The following is a 20,202-nucleotide window of genomic DNA, read 5'->3' as shown; positions in this document are numbered from 1 at the left end:
TAAAACAAAAAAATAAATAGCTTAGTACCAAAACCAAAGTTTTGCCAAGTCTATTGCAACTCCTAGCAACCCCATAGGTTTCCAAGGCTGTAATCTTTACAGAAGCAGACTGCCACATCTTCCTCTCATGGAACGGCTGGTAGGTTCAAACTGCTGACCTTTAGGTTAGCAGCTGAGTGCTTAACTGCTGTGCCATCAGGACTCCTCCAGCTTAGCACAGTCCCTGGCAAATTCCTAGTGCTCACAAAACATTACCTGTATTTTTAAATGAACTCTAACTAGATGAGAAGCTCATCTAGAACAAACCTTTCACCATATATTTTTAAACCCCTTAGTGCCCACAATAGATATGGGCATTTAAAGATATGCTTCTATTAAGTCTCAACAATCTGATCTTCATTCCATTATCCAGAAGTTAAGCTGATAGACTATTTTCTTTTGTGTCAAACTCAAATAATTAAAAAATAGAATTAAGTAATCTTGAAACCTATAGATAAGTGATTTTTTTAATGCCTTAAGGAAGTTTTCCTTCCCAATATAAAAGCAATCAAGATTCCAATAGACATAAATTGATGTTTTTGAATCTCAAGGATTTAGCAAGTCACATAACAGTTGCTTATTCTAGAGAAGCATGTGGCCAGTTTTTAGAAACAAAGAAGGAAACCAACAAAGAAACAATGCCACACCACAATGGAGGCCCCATTTGCAAGGCTCTAGACCCAAGGTGGAGCCCTGGTGGTGTAGTGGTTTAGAGCTTGGCTGCTAACCAAAAAAGGTCGGCAGTTCAAATCCACCAGCCACTCCTTGGAAACTCTATGGGGCAGTTCTACTCTGTCCTACAGAGTCGCTATGAGTCAGAATTGACTCAACAGCAACGGGTTAAGACCCAAGATGATATGTGCCAAACGTGTTCCTTTCCCAGTTAACTGTGCCTTCCAACCAAGCTGTGTCCTCTCTCCCAGGTAAAACTCCGAGACAGGAATTAAGTCACAGGCACACACAACACAGAAAGTCTTACTGACTAAAGGGGTGAGTTCCTTAACAAGTTCTACATGTTTGTGATGGCTATTAGGGCATTTTGAACAGAAAACAAAGCAAATAAAGGGCAGCCTTACCAATTATGGCATTGTTTCCTCCAAGTTCTAACAAACTTCTCCCTTTAAAAAATACAAACATAAATTAATGCCTACCACAGTATTTTATGAAGCTCTGGTGGCACAGTGGTTAAGAGCTCACCTGCTAACCAAAAGGTCAGCAGTTTGAACCCACCAGCCACTCTTTAGAAATCCTATGCGGCAGTTCTACTGTCTTGTAGGGTCACCATGAGTCAGAATCGACTCACTGGCAATGGGTTTGGGGTTTTTTTTGCAGTATTTTACGTTCATTGCTAGATGGCCTGAGAATATAACCAAATAAAAAACAAACCCACCGCCGTCAAGTCAATTCCCACGCATAGCAACCCTACAGGACAGGGCAAAGCTGCCCCATGGGGTTTCCAAGGCTTCATCTTTATGGAAGCAGACAACCCATGGAGTGGCTGGTGGGTTCAAACCACCCGCATTTTGGTTTGCAGCCGAATGCTTGAACCACAGCGTCATCAGGCTCCTCCTCAGAATACAGCCTATCCCAAATATTTTTTTCATTTTATTTTACAATTTAAAAAGTAGCATGATCAACTGGACTGCACCAAAAGCAAAGAAGTTTCCGGGATAAAATGAATGCTTCAAAGGTCAGCAGAGCAAGGGTGGGGGTTTGGGGACCATGGTTTAAGGGGACTTCTAAGTCAATTGGCAAAATAATTCTATTATGAAAACATTCTGCATCCCACTTTGAAATGTGGCATCTGGGGTCTTAAATGCTAACAAGTGGCCAACTAAGATGCATCAATTGGTCTCAACCCACCTGGAGCAAAGGAAAATGAAGAACACCAAGGTCACACGATAACTAAGAGCCCAAGAGACAGAAAGGGCCACATGAACCAAAGACCTACATCATCCTGAGACCAGAAGAACTAGTTGGTGCCCGGCCACAATCGATGACTGCCCTGACAGGGAGCACAACAGAGAACCCCTGAGGGAGCAGGAGACCAGTGGAATGCAGACCCCAAATTCTCACAAAAAGACCATACTTAATGGTCTGACTGAGACAAGAGGAATCCCGGCGGTCATGGTCCCCAAACCTTCTGTTGGCACAGGACAGGAACCATTCCCGAAGACAACTCATCAGACATGAAAGGGACTGGACAGTGGGTAGGAGAGAGATGCTGATGAAGAGTGAGCTAATTATATCAGGTGGACACTTGAGACTGTGTTGGCATCTCCTGTCTGGAAGGGGGATGGGAGGATAGAGAGAGTTGGAAGCTGGCAAAATTGTCACGAAAGGAGAGACTGGAAGGGCTGACTCATTAGGGGGAGAGCAAGCGGGAGTACGGAGTAAGGTGTATATAAACTTATATGTGACAGTCTGACTTGATTTGTAAACATTCACTTGAAGCTCAATAAAAGTTAATAAAAAAAAAAAAAGTAGCATGAGTAGTCCATCAACATTAAATTTCCTAGTTTTAAAGAATGGCCTTATTCTTAGGTAATAAACTCTAAAATGTTTGGTGGTAAATGGCACCATGTCTCCAATTTATTCTGAATGGTTCAAAACTAATATGCACTCGTAGGGTGTGTGTGTATGTGTGTATTACTGAAACGAGAGAAAAAAACGATAAAGCAAATGGGGCAAAACGCAAACAATTGGTGAATCTTGGTAAAGAGTATACAGGAATTCCTAATGTCATTCTTCTAACTTTAAGTTTGAATTTATATCCAAATAAACAGTTGCAAAGAATTATTGTGCTCATTGTAGAAAATTAAAAAATAATAATTAAAGCCAAAAGCATCAACCCAGTGTGCCATCGAGTCGATTCTGGCTCACAAAAGAATCAAGCAGGAAAAAAATGTATGGCCCATATTATGGCCCATAATGCCACCATAAAGTCCCTGTTCACATTTGGTCTAGTACCTTCCAGTGTTTTCCCTGTACATTTATGTTTAGTTGAGATCGTACCATCCAATTAATTTTGCTTTTTTTTTTTCCTTTTTTTCCTGATTAATATCTCACACCATTTTCCTAAGTTATTCAAAGCTGTTAAAAAAAATGCACTGCTATTATTTGGTGCTGATGATGTAGCAAATTCTGTTTAGCTATTCCTCTACTGCTAAATACACTGACTGCTGATTAGCTACCAGGTCAGGGTCAAAGGGTATGATTAGGGCTCTTGATATGTATTGCCAGCCTTCATTCCACAAAAGTCATACAGCAGGCTGTCGTGTCATTCTTACCTTCTCTCCCCAGCATAGAAGATTTGAGATTCCCCCTTAAATGTACTTTAGAATCACCTTCAATATAATAACTTTTACATATTTGTGCTATCAGGAGAGCACATGATGACAGGAGAGTATGTTCTCATTTCCACCACTCTGAAACAGTAAATATCCTACTGGAATATTAACAAAGGGAAGGTGGTTGTGTTACGACAGAAAGCCATCAAGTGCTACATCAGCTCTCGTCACTGCTGCAATAGCTGATTTAGTGAAAGCTTTCTCAGTATATACAGCATTATGCAAAAGAAACAAGATTCTATGCTTAACATCAGTTCCTCCTGCCTGGTTGCAAGTGAGATTTGGCAAAAGAGAAGGGACCTTTATTTTTTACATCCTTCCGATTACCCATCAGTTGCTTTCTAACTTGACTCCTAACCACCAATCCCCTACCGAAAAAGCACCTATAACTCAAGATAGGCAGGTGTATTTTTAAAATCTATAATCCTACCTATGGTACAAACTATATTTACAATCTATTGCTTGACTAAGAAGGGACGGGAAAAGGACGAGAGATGGAACGTGCTAATGTAAGAAGTGGAACACCATGTTGACCATCTCTTCATGTGATTACTGGCTGTTTGTATATCTTCTTTGGAAAAGTGTTCTATTCAAGTCCTTTACCTATGTTTTAGTTGAGTTGTCTTTTTATTGTCACATTTAAAAGTTCTTTATATATTCTGGATATGAGAGCTTTGCAAATATTTTCTCCTGTTCTGTAGGTTTCTTTTTTACTTTTTTTGATGGTGTCATTTGAAACACAAATGTTTTTAATTTTGATGAAGTCCAATTTATCATATTTTTAATGCTTTTTGTTTCTTAGAAACCATTACTTAACCTGTGGTCGCAAAGATTTACTCCTACGTATTCTTCTAAGAGTTTTATATTAATTATAGTTTTAACACTTCCATTTAGGTCTTGATCCATTTGGACTTAATTTTTATGTATGGTATGAGGTAGAGGTCCAACTTCATGCTTATGTATGCAGCTATCTAGTTTTCCCAGCACCACTTGTGGAAAAGACATTTCTTTCCCTATTGAAAGGTCTTGGCATCCTTGTCAAAAATCAACTGGCCATAGATGTAAGCGTTTCTTTCTGGACTCAAAATTCTATCCCACTGGTTTATATGCCTATTCTTATGCCAGTACAGTCTTGATAACTGTAGTTTTATAACAAGTTTTAAAATTCAGGAAGTCTGAGTTCTCCAACTTTGTTCCTTCTCAAGATTATTTTGACTATTCTGTTGTTAGGTGCCATCAAGTCAGTTCCAATGCATGGCAACCCTATGTACAACAAAATGAAACACTGCCTGGTCCTGCCCCATCCTCATAATTGCTGCTATGCTTGAGCCCATCATTGCTGCCACTGTGTCAATACATCTCGTTGAGGGTCTTCCTCTCTTTTGTTGAACCTCTGCTTTACCAAGCATGATGTCCTTCTCTAGGGACTGGTCCCGCCTGATAACACCCCCAAAATACCTGAGCCAAAGTCTCACTATTCTGAGTTCCTTGCAATTTCATATGAATTTTAGAATCTGCTTGTTAATTTCTGCAAAAAGGCAGCCGGGATTTTGGCAGGGTTTGCGCTGAATCTATAGATTATTTGTGGGAGTACTGATATCTAAATCTTCAAAAAAAAATGAAAATAGGGTATCTTTCAATTAAGCCTTCCTCTAATTTATTTCAGTGGTGTTTTCTATAGTCTCTATGTGTAAGACTTGTACTTCTTTTGTCAAATTTACTCCTAAGTATTTTATTATTGTTGATGCTATTGTAAATGGGATTGTTTTCTGAATTTCATTTTCATGTTGTTCATTGTTAGCATAGAGAAATACAACTAACTTTTATATCTTGATCTTGTATCCTACAATCTTTCTGTCCTCGTTTATTAGCTCTAACCGCTTCTTGTAAGCTTGCCTTTTAAAAGCAAAGACTACATAGCAAAACAACTTAAAGATGAACTAGTCAAGTCTCATCTTATCCTATGGACAGAGTCTAAATTCAGCATTTAAAAAAAAGAAAAAACCTATTGCCGTAGAGTCAATTCCAACTCATAGCAACCTGTAGGAGAGAGTAGAGCTGCCCCATAGGATTTCCAGGACTGTAATCTCTAAGGAGGTAGACTGTCACATCTTCCTCCTACAGAGCTGCTGGTGGGTTCGACCCGCCAACCTTTCTGTCAGCAGCCAGTCAATATTATCCTTGAAGATTCTTAAACAAGCTGTAAAGCAGGGCATACAAAGCTATGTCTATACAACCCTTCTGTCATATAAACTGAAATATAAGTGAGATAAGAACAGATTTAAGTCTTCTATTTCACACTTACTCTAGGTCCTGTACTCACTGCTCCTGTTTAAGCTGTGCTTTTTCCTTTTTTAATTTGCCAACAGGTCTGGTTGAATTCGATAAATATATTGGATATGATTCTACTATGGTCATTTGGAGGGAAAATGATATCCTTTTCCAAATTATGCTGTTAAAATTTGGAAGTTCCCTGATATTAACCCACTAATAACTGTCCCCATTTCTTTTAATTGGACATTCAGAACATGGTTGGTGTCTCCATGGAAAGGGTCTAGAAAAAAACCCAACTTTTAGATTCTACATTCATACTTATGAGGGAATTAAAAGGTTCATTAGAAAGCCAACACTTACCAAACCTCTCCTGTACAATAAGGGCCACTTGTTTTCCCACCTGAGTGCTCCCAGTGAAGGACAGCAGGTTCACCCGCTCATCTTTGGCCATTGCTGTGCTGCAGGGGAAAAGGCAGGGTCACCAAGCAGGTAAACCCAGCAAGGGCAGCACCTAGTGGTACCCAGCAGGAAAACACTGACATGCCCCTTAAACAGTCAGTCAGTCAAAGCTACAAGGGGAGCAAAGGAAACTCTTCATAAAAACCATACTGCTCAAAAGCACAGCCATACTACATAACAGGGTAACCTCAGTATTAGCCAGAAGGAAGTTAAGGAGGAACGTTGTTCCTATACTGAGTGGGTGACTGACAGTATGAACTTAGCATTTCCTGTATTTCTATGTAGCATGAGTGTTTCAGTTATTTTGCAGACTCTTAATCTAATGAATAATTCCTTTAAGAATGGCGGTAGGGAACATCCTATGGTACCCCTCATAGTAGTAGGCTTATAAAGGCTGTGCTAGGATTTCTAGTTGCTTTTTTTTCTAAGGAATGTTCGACAGCCACTACTGGGTTGAACCTCTTTGCTTAGAGTTCAATACTTCAAAGGGCTCAGTGTGAACCCAGCAGTGCAGTCACAGCACTGATCTAGTGCAGGGCTAGAACAGCTTGACGAAATGACCCAGGTAGACTTCCCCAGGCTACGCCCAGCAAAGATGAGCATGGATACTGTTACCTACTGCACTCCTGTGTACCACTACTATAGAGATTTGAGCTATTCCAAGTCTAACACAAAGGACTGGATGTCCAGAGTGTAAGAAGAGAGCAGGTTCAAAGAAAAGAACACTTAATGTTTCAAAGGACATTTAGATAATACTTCACTGTACACTGTTTAAATAGGAGTTGTATTTTCCAATATTTTCTCATTTATATGAAAAAAAGGAGTTACTTATCATTGCACCTTTCTGAGCTGGCCCAGTAAGTGCAGAAAAATGGTGAAACTGTTGAAGGAAGACTAAGATTTTAACCACCCCCATATGAGTTAAAAGATTCAACTCCTATGATAAGCTGGTAAAAGCAGCCTCAGTTTTCATCATGGTTCAGCGAATTACAGTTAGCTCCAGTTTAAAGAGAGGCTGTGTTCCCAGGGTTCCAATTTCTAGTCAGCTGAAGAACTCAGTCGATAGGCAAGGTTCTCAGGAGGGAGTGAGAAACCAGACTATAACTTCACAGCTTTGGTTTGAAAGGAAATACTTTTATAAATCAAGTATCAGGAAGTTATGGACCTCCCGTCATTACAGCAGTGTATAATTTCAGGATATAAACACCTTACACATAGTATCTCTAGGCAATTAAAAAGACAATGCCTGCTCATCCTCCAGTAGAGGCTATATGCATTAATACAGCAAGAACCCAATTAGGTCCATAATAATAATCCTTCTAAAGAAATATTCTCATCTCCTTAGCTGTATTGGGTTTCATTATTCTAGTAAAGATGATTCTAGTTAATCAACCTGAGGTCCTTCAACCGAAAGATACTTTAGACCTATTAACCTACCCAATGTCTGCTCCACCACAAGTCAGGGAACAAATTGCACCAGGCAGTTTGTTGTCCTCCAGAACTTTGGCTATTATCCTAGAAAGAAAAAAAGCAATTACTAAATAAGGTAACTACAGCATCTCTTAAGAAGTTTTTGAAAAATTAGGAATAAATTTCAATAGTCTGACTTTTCTTTTCAACTCTCTTCCCCATGCCTCAAACATTCCAACCTGGGTTTCTCCTCACCCACAGAAATCTGTTTTCCTAAAAGTAGCTTAAGAAGGCAAAAAAAAAAAAAAAAACATATAAAATAGATAAAGGACACACAGCATTTCTCAGGCAGTTCAAATAATCACTGTTTTCAAATATTTTCTGCCAAACTAAAAACATGAAGATTGATCACAAGGCTTTTCTTCTCACCCATCAGAGATCTATTAAAATGATGATAAAGGAATAAAACCTAGAAAAATGAAGAAAATAAAAGGTCTTCCCCATCCACGAACATGAGGTTTTAACACCTCTCTGCAAGGCACAGCTTAGCCAAAAGAATGGTTAAGGATGAAGCAGGGAGCAGGTCCCCACAACTTAGAGTAGATGCTAAGGAGATACAGGACAGAAAGCTGGGCCTGTCATGCAGAGCTCTGAGATGCTCAGAACACACGTCCATTGGCTTCGCACCAAACCATCTTAGTCAAGAAATACCAGCACCCTATGGGCTAAGGGAACACCTGGTGGCATAATGGTTAAGTGCTATGGCTGCTAACCAAGAGGTCGGCTGTTCGAATCTGCCAGGCGCTCCTTGCAAACTCTATCAGGCAGTTCTACTCTGTCCTATAGGGTCGCTATGAGTCGGAATCGACTCGACAGCAGTGGGTTTTGGTTTTTGGTTGGGGTTACAGGCTAAGGCACTAAGGACAAGCAAAGCTTTTCTTAACCAGTCTCCTCCTAGAACTTATGTTGGTACTGTCAAAATGAATGCCAGCTCCTTAAATCAAACTTGGCGTTGTAAAAAAAAAAAAAAATGGCTCAGATAATTCTGATTTCTCTGAAGCAAGGTTCTTCTGTTCACTTTGAGCTTCCAAAGAAGCATTTACCTAAACAGCGCAAAATTCCTTTTCATTAATCATCCCAACTTGCTGGCTACTTTCTAATATGTTTAATTTTCATTTTAAAAGATCCAATTCTCAAATCCATTTTTCTATAGAAATGATACCACTGTCAAGCCTAAGTAAGGTATGACAACACATATAATCTCATTACAGCCTATATTTAAAGCACCCTAATTATCCCCCCAAAAATATCCATTATAGTGGCTTTCTTTTCCCCTCCAATCCAATTAAGCATTACAGACTGCATTTGTCGTGTCCGAAACCAGGTTTCATCAGGTTGTACAATTATTTCCAGGGACTCCAGGTATATATACTAAATATAACTCAAAGGAAGCAGTTCAGTTTTGCAGAAGAAAAAAAAAAGGGGGTAAGAATGGGAAATTAAGGAGGTGTCTCAGGCATTGGTTCTGAACCAGTTTAGAAATGTTCAACCCCACTCTTCTTACAGAGCTGGTCTTTGTTCCATGTCTGATTTCTTCTACATGAATAATTCTCATTCTTATGTTCAGATGCAACAATCTAGCATTCATTGTCATGATAAAAATAGAAAAGGACAGGCATTGATTTTTCACAGCAATTAGCCCTGTGTCTGTTTTCTGATTTCTCCAGCACATCCAGGCAAAGCAGGCAGGGCAGGAATATGGAAGTGAGTGCCTGGTGCATTTAACAGGAGACAGTCATTTTGGCAATAAGGACACTGTATTTCAGAGGTTTTTTTTTTTTTAGATTTAAGCACTCCTCAAATGTAAGAAACATCTTCTGCCAAGAAAATCAAACTTTATGTGTTTAAAACACCAGCAACTTTATCAGGTGTTCCTGTCTTTTCTGATGCTTGCCATTTGAGGGACCATTTTTCAACACCATCTATTTTTATTTTACCGAAAGGCCCTGATAAGATCAATTATGATAAAGTCTGTTGCTGTTAGTTGCCATCAAGTGGGCTGCAAACTCATGGTGACCCTATGTAAAGTAGAACAAAACGTTGCTTGGTCCTGTGCAATGTTCGTGATCATTGGTATATTTGAGTCCATTGTTGCAGCCACTGTGTGTTTTTTTAAATTGTGTTTTAAGTGAAAATTTATAGCTGAAGTTAGTTTCTCATACAAAAATTTATATGCACATTGCTATACAAGTATACTGTACACTCTTTAGGAGCAGGGACTTTGCTTTGCACATAGGGGGTACAAGGGTTAGCAAAACCTTTTCCCCTAATGCATGAGAATCTGACCTTGGGTTAAACCCTCTAGCTCTGTCCCCCAGGTAATCTGATACATGTCTGAGTGTCAACAATGTTAGATGACATAGCTTATTGTAAAAAGGATGCCTAATTGGTCTACCATGAACTACAAATACCCAGTGGGGATGCCACACTTTGGGTTTCCCTGAGTGTGGTGACTCTTATTACTACATCTCCCTTGTAGGCACCTGAAAGCTAAGCCTATTCAACTGTTACGATTTTCATTCCTGTTGAGCAGTAGGGCTTTCAAGCCAGGCCAGTCCCCAAACTGACCAACATAGACCTCATCTCCTTGTACCTGACACCTCTTACACCTTCTTGAACTACTACAAGGACATCCATTCAAGAGGAATACCTGATGCTAGCCTACTGGCAAGCCATGTTCCTGCCCTAAAGCCTTCTGAATAGATGGGTACCATGTGTGGCCTGTAGTCATCACATGTAACTGAATTCAAGATTCCTCCTCCATCTCCCCATCACCCTGCCAAGGGCACTGCAGGGCCCTTGGTTCATTCTAGCAAAATTGGGCATCACATGAACTATTTTACTTTTTAAAGTCTTCTATTATAAAACCAGATGTTTTCAATTATCTGAAAAATATCAGCCAGCAAATATTCAACTCCTATATTAATATTTCAAATTCTTTAAAATATTTAAAGAGAAAAAAACTTAAAGCAATAACTTAGAACATTTAAGACGTATACCCCAAATTAACAATATTTTAACCAGCTGCTTAATGTTAAGTTGCAAATCAGGTCACTATGCCCATGTGAACTGTTCTGTTCATTTTTTTTAATGGTTTATTCTTTTTAATTGCCTGAGGAATCATTCATCATTTCTATGTGTTTTGTATATCATAGTTCTACTTAATATTTAATTTGAAAACTACTGCCTTGGAGGTTTCTCAATATCACATAGTCTTTCCAAGTAAACTCTACCATACAGTACCCTCTCTTAGCCAATTTCTCAATTCTTAAGCCTTTGTTCCAAGATGATCTTCTAAGATTGAGGGCTCTCTTATATAAAAGTCCACCATAAGTTCTTCACCAACAAGTCTCAAACCAGAGAATGCAGACCATACAGCCTGTGGAAACATCAAGGGTGCATCATAACCCTACATAGGAGGGTACCCTCTTCTATTCATTGGCTAAGTTCCGGAATGATAAATTAGTAACACTGATTTTATGACCTAACCAGAGCTACAGAGTCCTTGAAAATGAATAAATAACAATTTTTCTAACCACAAGATGCAATCTATTTTAAATAATGTTAGAAGAATCAGTGGATTAGTACGATAATAACCAGGCCTTTCTGTTTTGCTAATGGTCTATATACTAAACAAAAGCAGTGAATATGCTAGCTGGGTAGAAATCTACCCTTGACACCATTAATGTGTTGAACAGTTATAAAACATAGCCCCGAAAATTTCAAGGATATTTCTTCTCTACTGGAGATGTCTTTATTTTGCAAGTGACAGAGTAAGAAGGATCTTCTGCAAAAAAATGTCTGTAAGAGTTCAAGTTCAACAGTTATGTCAATATCTGGCATGTTTCTAAAGAGTTAAATTAAATGAGATGGCTCTAGAAAAGCTTTGTAAACTGCAAAGCGATATAAAAATGTGACCATTAAAACCAAAAGATAAAGAGGTTATCCAAATTACATGTTTAAATTAATATGACGCTTTCACATTGGATTAAAAATCCAGTGCCTATCAATCACCCTTTCAAGATTACACCGTTCCCAGGAACAAGAAAGTCGCACATACTTACTTTGTGACAGCTACACTAATGAGGGAAGTTGTTGGAGCGCCTTTCCTTGAGAGGGTTGAAAGAAAAAAAAAAGAGAGAAAGCAACTTAATTTGGTAGAAACCATAAATACCTTTTATTAAGAAGCATAAATACCTTTTAGTAAGTAAAAGTGTGAGGAAAAAACTCTGTACAATTAAACTAATCAAAAATGAGCCTAGGACCTGAAATGGAAATCTCTCCTGCAGTTTAGTGTCTCTGGGACCTAAGAGACTACAAAGCTTTTATGATGATCACCAAAATAGCACCAAGCAATTCTGAACCTTCTTGCTGCACTGATCATAGGAACTGTTACACTAACCGCTAAGTATAATGTGTGATTGAAATAGAATCTGTCAACATGTTGCATTCATCAAATTTTCCTTGGAAGGCTCAGAAAAATAGCTGAGGAAAATTACAAACAAAAAAAACAAAAACAGTTGCCATTGGGCTGACTCCAACACTCAGCAGCCCCATGTGTATCAGAGTACGACTATGCTCTGTAGGGCTTTCAATGGCTGATTTTTTCGAAATAGATCAACAAGGTTTTTTTCCAAGATGCCTTTGGGTGGACTGGAACCTCCAACCTTTCAATTAGCAGCCAAATACGTTAACCATTTGAACCACCCAGAGACTCCAATACAAGTAGCCTTTTTAATTAGAAGGCTGGAGAGCGTTGCACGCTTTGGCAACATGGTGCCAAATTCTCAATCCTCCCAACAATGCCTCGTTATGTAGACAGGCTCAGAGTACGTTCAGTTGATTACAGCACTTAAGATCAAAACATACTAGTGGAACGGATGTAAAAGGGGCCAAAGACAACTACCCTGTTTTTCCTTTTCTATGTTCTTCCATTGAACTTGAAAATTAAAGACAAGTAATTACTGTTTCATCTATAAAATACAGACATGTTCCCAGCTAACTTTTACTAACAAATAGTTCATAGTAATGCAAAACTTAAAAGCTCTCAGGAAGCATTGGCCAGCTGCCTCAGAATCACTTGGAGATTCACTGCTATCAAATTTTCACTGAATGGTTTAAACTTAGAAAAATAGGGGTAAATATTAAGGTAACCACAAAAGAGACTAACAATCGTACATATCAAAATAAAATACAAGAAGTACATAGACTTAGCAAAAATAAAATCAACAACAAATTTTCATTGAAGAAGAAAAAGAAAGGTCAAACTTTAAAAAGAAGGTTGTAGCTAATTAGAAGTCCTTTTTTCTCTTAGTTTTCTGCTTGGGGAGGAGCAGTGGAGACTACACAGTGTCAAAAAAGAAATAAGTTATACTACCAATGGCAAAATACGTAAAAATTAAAAATTATCCATCATCCTCTAAACCTCTTATAACATGGATGAATCTGTAGGACGTTATGCTGAATGAAATAAGTCAATCACAAAAGGATAAATTTTACATGATTGTACTTTTATAAGAAGACAAGAATAGATATACATACAAAGACCAATGCTTATTGATGGTTACCAGGGATGTGTGGGAGGGGAGAGGGGGATGCACTCTCGAGACAGTAGACACTTATTATTTTTGGTGATGGGAAAGGAAGCACCAAATGTGGATGAAGCGCGCACAGCCTGACCAACGTAATTCTTGTCACTAAGAAATGCATAAGAAAAAGGATATTTTTGGTAAAGGATATGACAAATATAATTTTGGAACAACACTAACCACCATCAAAAAAATGTGTGTGGTTACACAATTATGTATATAGGCACATATGTATATAAGTATGAATAAATCCGTTGCCATCGAGTCAATTCCAACCCATACCGACCCTATAGGACAGAAGGGAACTGCCCCATAGAGTTTCCAAGGAGCCCCTGGTGGATTTGAACTGCCGACCTCTTGGTTAGCAGCTGTAGCACTTAACTACTACACCACCAGGGTTTCCACAAGTATGAAAACATAGGTACATATGTGTGCACAGACAGAAGTATCTACAGGCATATGTACGTGCATGTATATTCATACATATATGGATGTGTATAGGCATGTATACCTGAAAATATAATAAACCACATATGGGACAGTTATGGATACTTCTCAGACATAATAAAAGACCTCATGACATTGGTTTTCTGAGTTTGAGGGCTTATGACCATAGTTCCATGGGACAATTCAGTTAATTGGCATAATATACTTCATAAAGTATATGTTCTACATCCCAATGTGGTGAGTAGTGCCTGGGGTCTTAAAAGCTTGGGAGTAGCCATCTAAAGTCAATTACTGGTCTCTACTCATCTGGAACAAAAGCAAAAACTCAGAAAAGAAAGTAGTCTACAGGACTAATAGTCTACACACACCACAGCCTCATCTACCTTGAGACCAGAATCACTAGATGGTGCCCAGCTACAACTACTGACTGCTCTGTTCAGGGCTACAATGGATGATCCTGACAGAATGGGAGAAAAATCTGGATCAGAACTCAAATTCTTAAAAAGTTCAGACTTATTGGACCTGTTGGGACTAGGAGACTCCTCAAGACTATTGCCCAGAGATTGTCTTCAAGCCTTAAACCAAAATTATCCCTTGTGGTCACCTTTTAGCTAAATAATAGATTGGCTCATAAAATTAAAAATATCACCAGTGAGAAATAAGCTTCTTAAAAAATCATCTATAGGAGATCATATGGTCAAAAATTGCTCTAAAGCAAAGATGAGAAGGTAAGGAGGCAGGAAAACTAGAGTACTGGAAATAACCAGAACGGAATGAATGAGAATGATACACTGTGAAAAATGTAACCAATATCACTGCATAACTTGTGTAGAAACTGTTAAATAGGAACCTAATTTGCAGTGTAAGCTTTCACCTTAAACACAATAAAATGCTATTAAATAAATTAAAAAACATATTTATCAACAGATGAATGAATAAATAAAAAGTGATATACATATATAAACACAACGTATATACAATGGACAATTATTCAGCCATAAAAACAATGAAGTTCTGATACATGCTACAATATGGATGAACCTTGGAAATATTATGCTGAGTGAAATAAGTCAGATACAAAAGGACATATATTACATGACCCCACTTATACGAAATATCCAGAATAGGCCAATGCATAGAGACCAAAGTTATACAAGTGGATCACATTATTAATGGTTTACCATGGGCAATGGGGGGAAAATAAAGCAGTATTGTTTAGGGGGTACTGAATTTCTATGTAGGGTGATAAAAAAAATTTGGAAACTGAATTTCTATTTAAGGTGATGTCTGCACAACATGATAAATGTAATTAATATCATTAATTATATATGTAAATGTGATTGAAATGGTAGGTGTGTTGCTATATATATTTCACCAAAATAAAATTTTTTTAAAAATCAGCATTTCAGAACTAGCAGGTTTGAATTAATATATTAATTTAAATAGTAGATAGAAGCCCATATGTGGTAAAAATGGTTACTGAACTTGGCTGCTAACCAAAAAGCTGAAGGTTCTAGTCCACCCAGAGGCACCTCGAAAGAAAGGACTGGTGATCTACTTCTGAAAAATCAACCGCAAAAACCCTATGGGGCACAGTTCTACTCCGATACATGTTCAGTCGCCATGAGTTGGAATTGACTCGATGGCAACTGGTCACTGGTTAGTAAGTAGAGAACATTTCAACATATTTAAAATACTTTTAGTAGTACCTAGAAATGGTCACTTTTGTCATTTTCTTACTACTAGACAAGTACATGAGCAAGTCTTACCAAAGGCAGACATTCCCGCAGATCATCGCGATGGCATTGTTCCAGCCATACACTGCCACGGGGAAGTTGAAAGCAGTGATGATCCCAACCAGGCCTACAGGATTCCACTGCTCAAGGAGGGCATGGCCAGGTCCTGTGGATGAGGGAAGATGTAGAACAAACTTAGAGTCAAGCTAATAAGAACAAACTCTGAAATCTTTCACTTTCAGGACAAAAGTGCACCAGACCAGTGGGGACTCCAGATGCCCTATAAACCCGCTGCCGTCAAGTCGATTCCTATCCATAGGGACCTTTATGATGTATCATCTCTTCAAAAAAATAATATAAAAACAAGTAAATAGAAACTTGCCATTAAAGTGTGGCATTGGGAAGGAGAGAATCTTTATAAACTTGACTTTTAAGACATGCTAATAGTCTACCAAAATTAGCTTAGCCTTTCCCTTACCATGTGACATTTAGATCATTTCTAATATTTCTTTTGATACCACAGTGAACATCTTTACACCTAAAACTTTGTCACATTTCAGGTGTTTACTTAGATTCTAGAAGTGGGACTACTGAGTCAAAGGGTATTAATTAAATTTAAGGTTATTTGGGTATATTTCTAAATTGTTTTCCATATGCCATTGCCAACAAACCTAAAAGCTCAAACCCACTGCCACCGAGTTGATTCCAACTCATAGTGACCCTACAGGACAGAGAACTACCCCGTGGAGTTTCCAAGGTGTGCCTGGTAGATTTGAACTGCCAACCTCTTGGTTAGCAGCTGTAGCATTTAACCACTACACCACCAGGGTTTCCACATTGCCAACAGTATCTGTAAAAAGAATATCTTCCCACTATTTACTTGCCAGTACTAAGTTTTATCTTTAAAAAAAAAAAAAAAAGTTTCTCAATATGATGTTTTTACGTTTTAATTTGCCTTGATTAGAAGTAGATTAAATGTATTTTCATATATTTATAAACCATTTGCTATTTCTTTGTAGCGAACTATTCATAGATAAAAATTTCTTGTAGCTTTTTACATTACAGTACAAACATCTTAGCTTAAGTGACTTTATTGCTTACTTTCAGAAGGCAAGATGGGTCCCCCAATCATCCGCGATAAGCCAACAGCATAATCACAAATATCCACATACTCTTGAACTTCTCCCACACCTTCTACTAAGATTTTTCCCATCTCCAGAGACACCTAAAAATATAAAAGCCAAACAGCATTTTTACAACAGAATTCAAGTTTTAAATATTACATTAAAAAAAAGCAAAACATTATGCATTTGCAGAAAATCTGCTCTATTTTCGGAAGAATTTAAAAACCCAAAAGTTGCCCGCACTTTTTCCTGTCTACCTAATTTTTCCTTTAGAGAAAGAATTTTTGAAATTTATAAATTGCTTTTCTTAAAAATTCACCATCTTATACACAGAAACGCACGACACCCTTACCGTCCACTCACAGGATCATGCATTTACTATGAAAACACTTTACCAAGCTTCCTAGCACTTGGATCTTCTCCCGTAAGGCATCACCAATCTGTCTTACTACTTCGCCTCGCTTTGGAGCAGGAATCTAAGAAAAGAATGGAATTTTATTGTCAGATTCAAACTGTAAGTTGGTGTCTACGACACAGTGTTAGATAAGCGTACTTTAAGAAAACAAAGTACCATCACATGAAAAGATTTTTTGATCACTTCAAGACTCTGTCATGGGGCAGGTCTCAAAATGGATACCAGAAACCCAGAAAGTACCCAGATGACAGGTTCACAATGAGCAAGAAATTGTGCCAAGTACAGAGAGAAATTCAGAGATTAAACGTAACTTTGGAGATGACTCCAGAAAGCTCACTACCTTAAAATACTTCTAGGTCTCTGTGGTTCCCAGTGAAGTAATCTTATGAACCAAAATGTTTGCAAGACCAAACCCTTGATGCAGCTTACTTATAAACTAGTATTTAATAACCCATTAAAATCATACCATTTACTCACCAAATATATGAGGACCTACTATGTGATAGGAATAATGCTCGGCAACCAACCAACCAGTTGCCATCTGGTTGATTCTGACTCATGGCAATCCCACATGTGTCAGAGTAGAGCTGTGCTCCGTAGGGTTTTGTTTTTCCCCCATAGGGTTTTTAATGGATGATTTTTCGGAAGTAGATCACCAGGTCTTTCTTTTGAGGAGCCTCTGGGTGAACTTGGAGGTTAACGGCCAAATGCGCTAATTGCGCCACCCAGGGACTCCTAATGCTAGAGTAAGAAGCTAGGCATAGTCCTGGCCTTCATGGAGCTAATAGTGAGAAGCACCCACAAAGAGAAAAAAATGGATGCAAACAAATAATTACAGATTGTTATAAAGGCTACAAAAGTGAAAGAAATAAACTGGGTGCTCAGACCAAAAGACAACAGTCTTGGAGAGTAAGCGAGTAAGTTACTTTACCTAAAGGGTTGTCAGGGAAAACCTCTCAGATGGCAAAATTTAAGCTCACACTTGACAAATGTGAAGTCAGCCATAGCAACGTTCTTCCCAGGCAAAAGAAAAAGCATGTAAAAGGGATCCACAGAAAGTAAAAGCTTGTGGTATTTGAGGGCCTGATTAGGAAGGCCAGCACACCTAAAGTTAAAAGGTTGAGGTGAGTCTGGAGGGGCGAGCCTGTCATCTATGGTGAGAAGTCAGAATCTTACTCAGCTTCAAACGCAACTCTTTAACATTTTTTTCTCTTCTTTTTTAATTGTTGTAAATATCTATGTAACGAATCATCTGTCACTTCAACGTTCTTCATGTGTGCAATTCAGTGACATTAGTTACATTTATCGTGTTGCTCAACCATTACCATTACCTGTTTCCAAATTTTCCCATCATTTAATGGGTTTTAAGCAACAGAATGAGATGATTTGCTTTACTGATTTTTTTTTTATTCTGCTTTAAATAAAGTTTACAAATCAAGTCAGTCTCTCATACAAAAATTTATATACGCCTTTACTCATAGCTGCTCTCCCCCTAATGAGACAGCACACGCATACTCCTTCCTTCCACTCTCTATTTTCGTGTCCATTCAGCCAGCTTCCAAACCCCTCTACCCTCTCATCTCCCCTCCAGACAGGAGATGCCAACATAGTATCGAGTGTTTACTTCATCCAAGAAGCTCAATCTTCACCAGTCCAATCCCTGTCTGAAGAGTTGGCTTTGGAAATAGTTCCCGTCTCGGGCTAACAGAAGGTTTGGGGACCATGACCTCCACGGTCCTTCTAGTCTCAGTCAGACCATTAAGTCTGGTCTTTTTACAAGAATTTGGGGTCTGCATCCCACTGCTTTCCTGCTACCTCTGGGGTTCTCTGTTGTGTTCCCTGTCAGGTCAGTCATTGGTTGTAGCCGGGCACCATCTAGTTCTTCCGCTCTCAGGCTGATGTAGTCTCTGGTTTATGCGGCCCTTTCTGTCTCTTGGGCTCATAATTACCTTGTGTCTTTGGTGTTCTTCATTCTCCTTTGATCCAGGTGGGTTGGGACCAACTGATGCATCTTAGATGGCCACTTGCTAGCATATAAGACCCCAGATGCCACTCTCCAAAGTGGGATGCAGAATGTTTTCTTAATAGATTTTATTATGCCAATTGACTTAGATGTCCCCTGAAACCATGGTCCCCAGGCACCGCCCCCCGCCCCCGCTACGTTAGCCTTCTGCTTAATTTTTTAAGATCAGTGTCTGATGGGTGGAGAATAAACTGGAGGGGAAAAGAGTAGAAGCAGGGAGACCAATTAAGGACGTATTATGTTAGTCTGGGTAAAAGATTATGGTGACTTTGATTAAGATTGCAATGAATTCAAGGGAGACAAAAGTGGATTCAAAATTTACTTTGGAAATTAGAACTGACAGGGCACACTAATGGAATAGATGTGGGAGATGAGGGAAATGGAAGAGTTAAAAATGACTCCCAGATCTCTGGCTTGGATAGCTAGATTGATGGGAGTACAATCACTAAGATAAAGCCTTATAGAGAAGTGTCAGGGTTTGGCGGGGTGTAAAAAGTACAGATTGGGCCATATTAAGTTTGAGACATGTGTGAATGGAGATGTGAAATATACAGCTGGCTGAGTGAGAGACTGGAACTCAGCAGTAAGCTTGAGTTAGATACAAAACTGGAAGTCATTCACATCCTGGTGACATGTAAGCCACAGAAACAGTGGGATCGCCTCAGGAGTGCAGAGAGAAAAGAAAAAGGCCAAAACACACCCCAGAGAAGCACCAATATTTAGCAGTCATGTAGAGAAGGGAGCAGGGGAGGCCAAGGAAAAGTCAGGGAGCAGGAAGAAACCTGGGAAAAAAAAGTACTACAGCAGCCAGGAGCTGATTTTTATGTTAAGTAGGATATGAAAAGAAAATGGCCATTGGTTTGAAGAATCTGGAGATTCCTCCTTTTGAGGAGGTCTTCAATGGCTCCTCATTATCTACTTAATGAACTCTAAGCCTCTAAGTGTAACATTCATCCAATCCTCGTTTTCCACCTTCATCTCCTACCCTGGGCATCCAAATTCCACTTTCCCAGCTGTGACCCTCCCTGCCTCCTCTCCTCTCCAGCTCTTCCACATTAATCCTACCTTTCCTTCAAAAGGCAGCAGAAGTACCCTCCCGCAACCCCCAAGCTTCAGCCAGAAGCCCACCTCCCTGCCTCCCTGCCTCCCCTCACAAAAAGCACCACTAGGACTGCACTGCTCATGCGCTACCTCACAGACTTTGGCTGTGAGGTCACGACTCGTCTTTGCTCTCTCTCTTCCTCCCAAAGGTAAGTGTCGCACCATGTCTTACTACA

The 20,202-nt window shown here is 39.0% G+C and overlaps 1 protein-coding gene across 2 annotated transcripts in view; it reads right to left on the bottom strand.

Moving 5' to 3' along the window:
- ALDH7A1 (aldehyde dehydrogenase 7 family member A1) overlaps positions 1-20,202 on the bottom strand; it is a 59,660-nt gene that overhangs the window by 30,799 nt on the left and 8,659 nt on the right. For both annotated transcript variants that reach the window (XM_049873484.1, XM_049873489.1), the window contains exons 4-10: positions 16,883-16,963; positions 16,465-16,588; positions 15,397-15,529; positions 11,657-11,701; positions 7,560-7,637; positions 6,024-6,121; positions 1,116-1,157 (exon numbers count right to left, since the gene is read on the bottom strand). In XM_049873484.1, the coding sequence (XP_049729441.1) occupies positions 1,116-1,157; positions 6,024-6,121; positions 7,560-7,637; positions 11,657-11,701; positions 15,397-15,529; positions 16,465-16,588; positions 16,883-16,963 (601 nt within the window). The remainder of the gene's footprint in view (positions 1-1,115; positions 1,158-6,023; positions 6,122-7,559; positions 7,638-11,656; positions 11,702-15,396; positions 15,530-16,464; positions 16,589-16,882; positions 16,964-20,202) is intronic.

The sequence above is a fragment of the Elephas maximus genome, chromosome 2, assembly GCF_024166365.1.
Source record: "Elephas maximus indicus isolate mEleMax1 chromosome 2, mEleMax1 primary haplotype, whole genome shotgun sequence".
In the NCBI taxonomy this organism is placed as follows: domain Eukaryota; kingdom Metazoa; phylum Chordata; class Mammalia; order Proboscidea; family Elephantidae; genus Elephas; species Elephas maximus.
The sequence above is the reverse complement of the archived record's forward strand: the minus strand, read 5'-3'. Positions and strand labels throughout refer to the sequence as shown.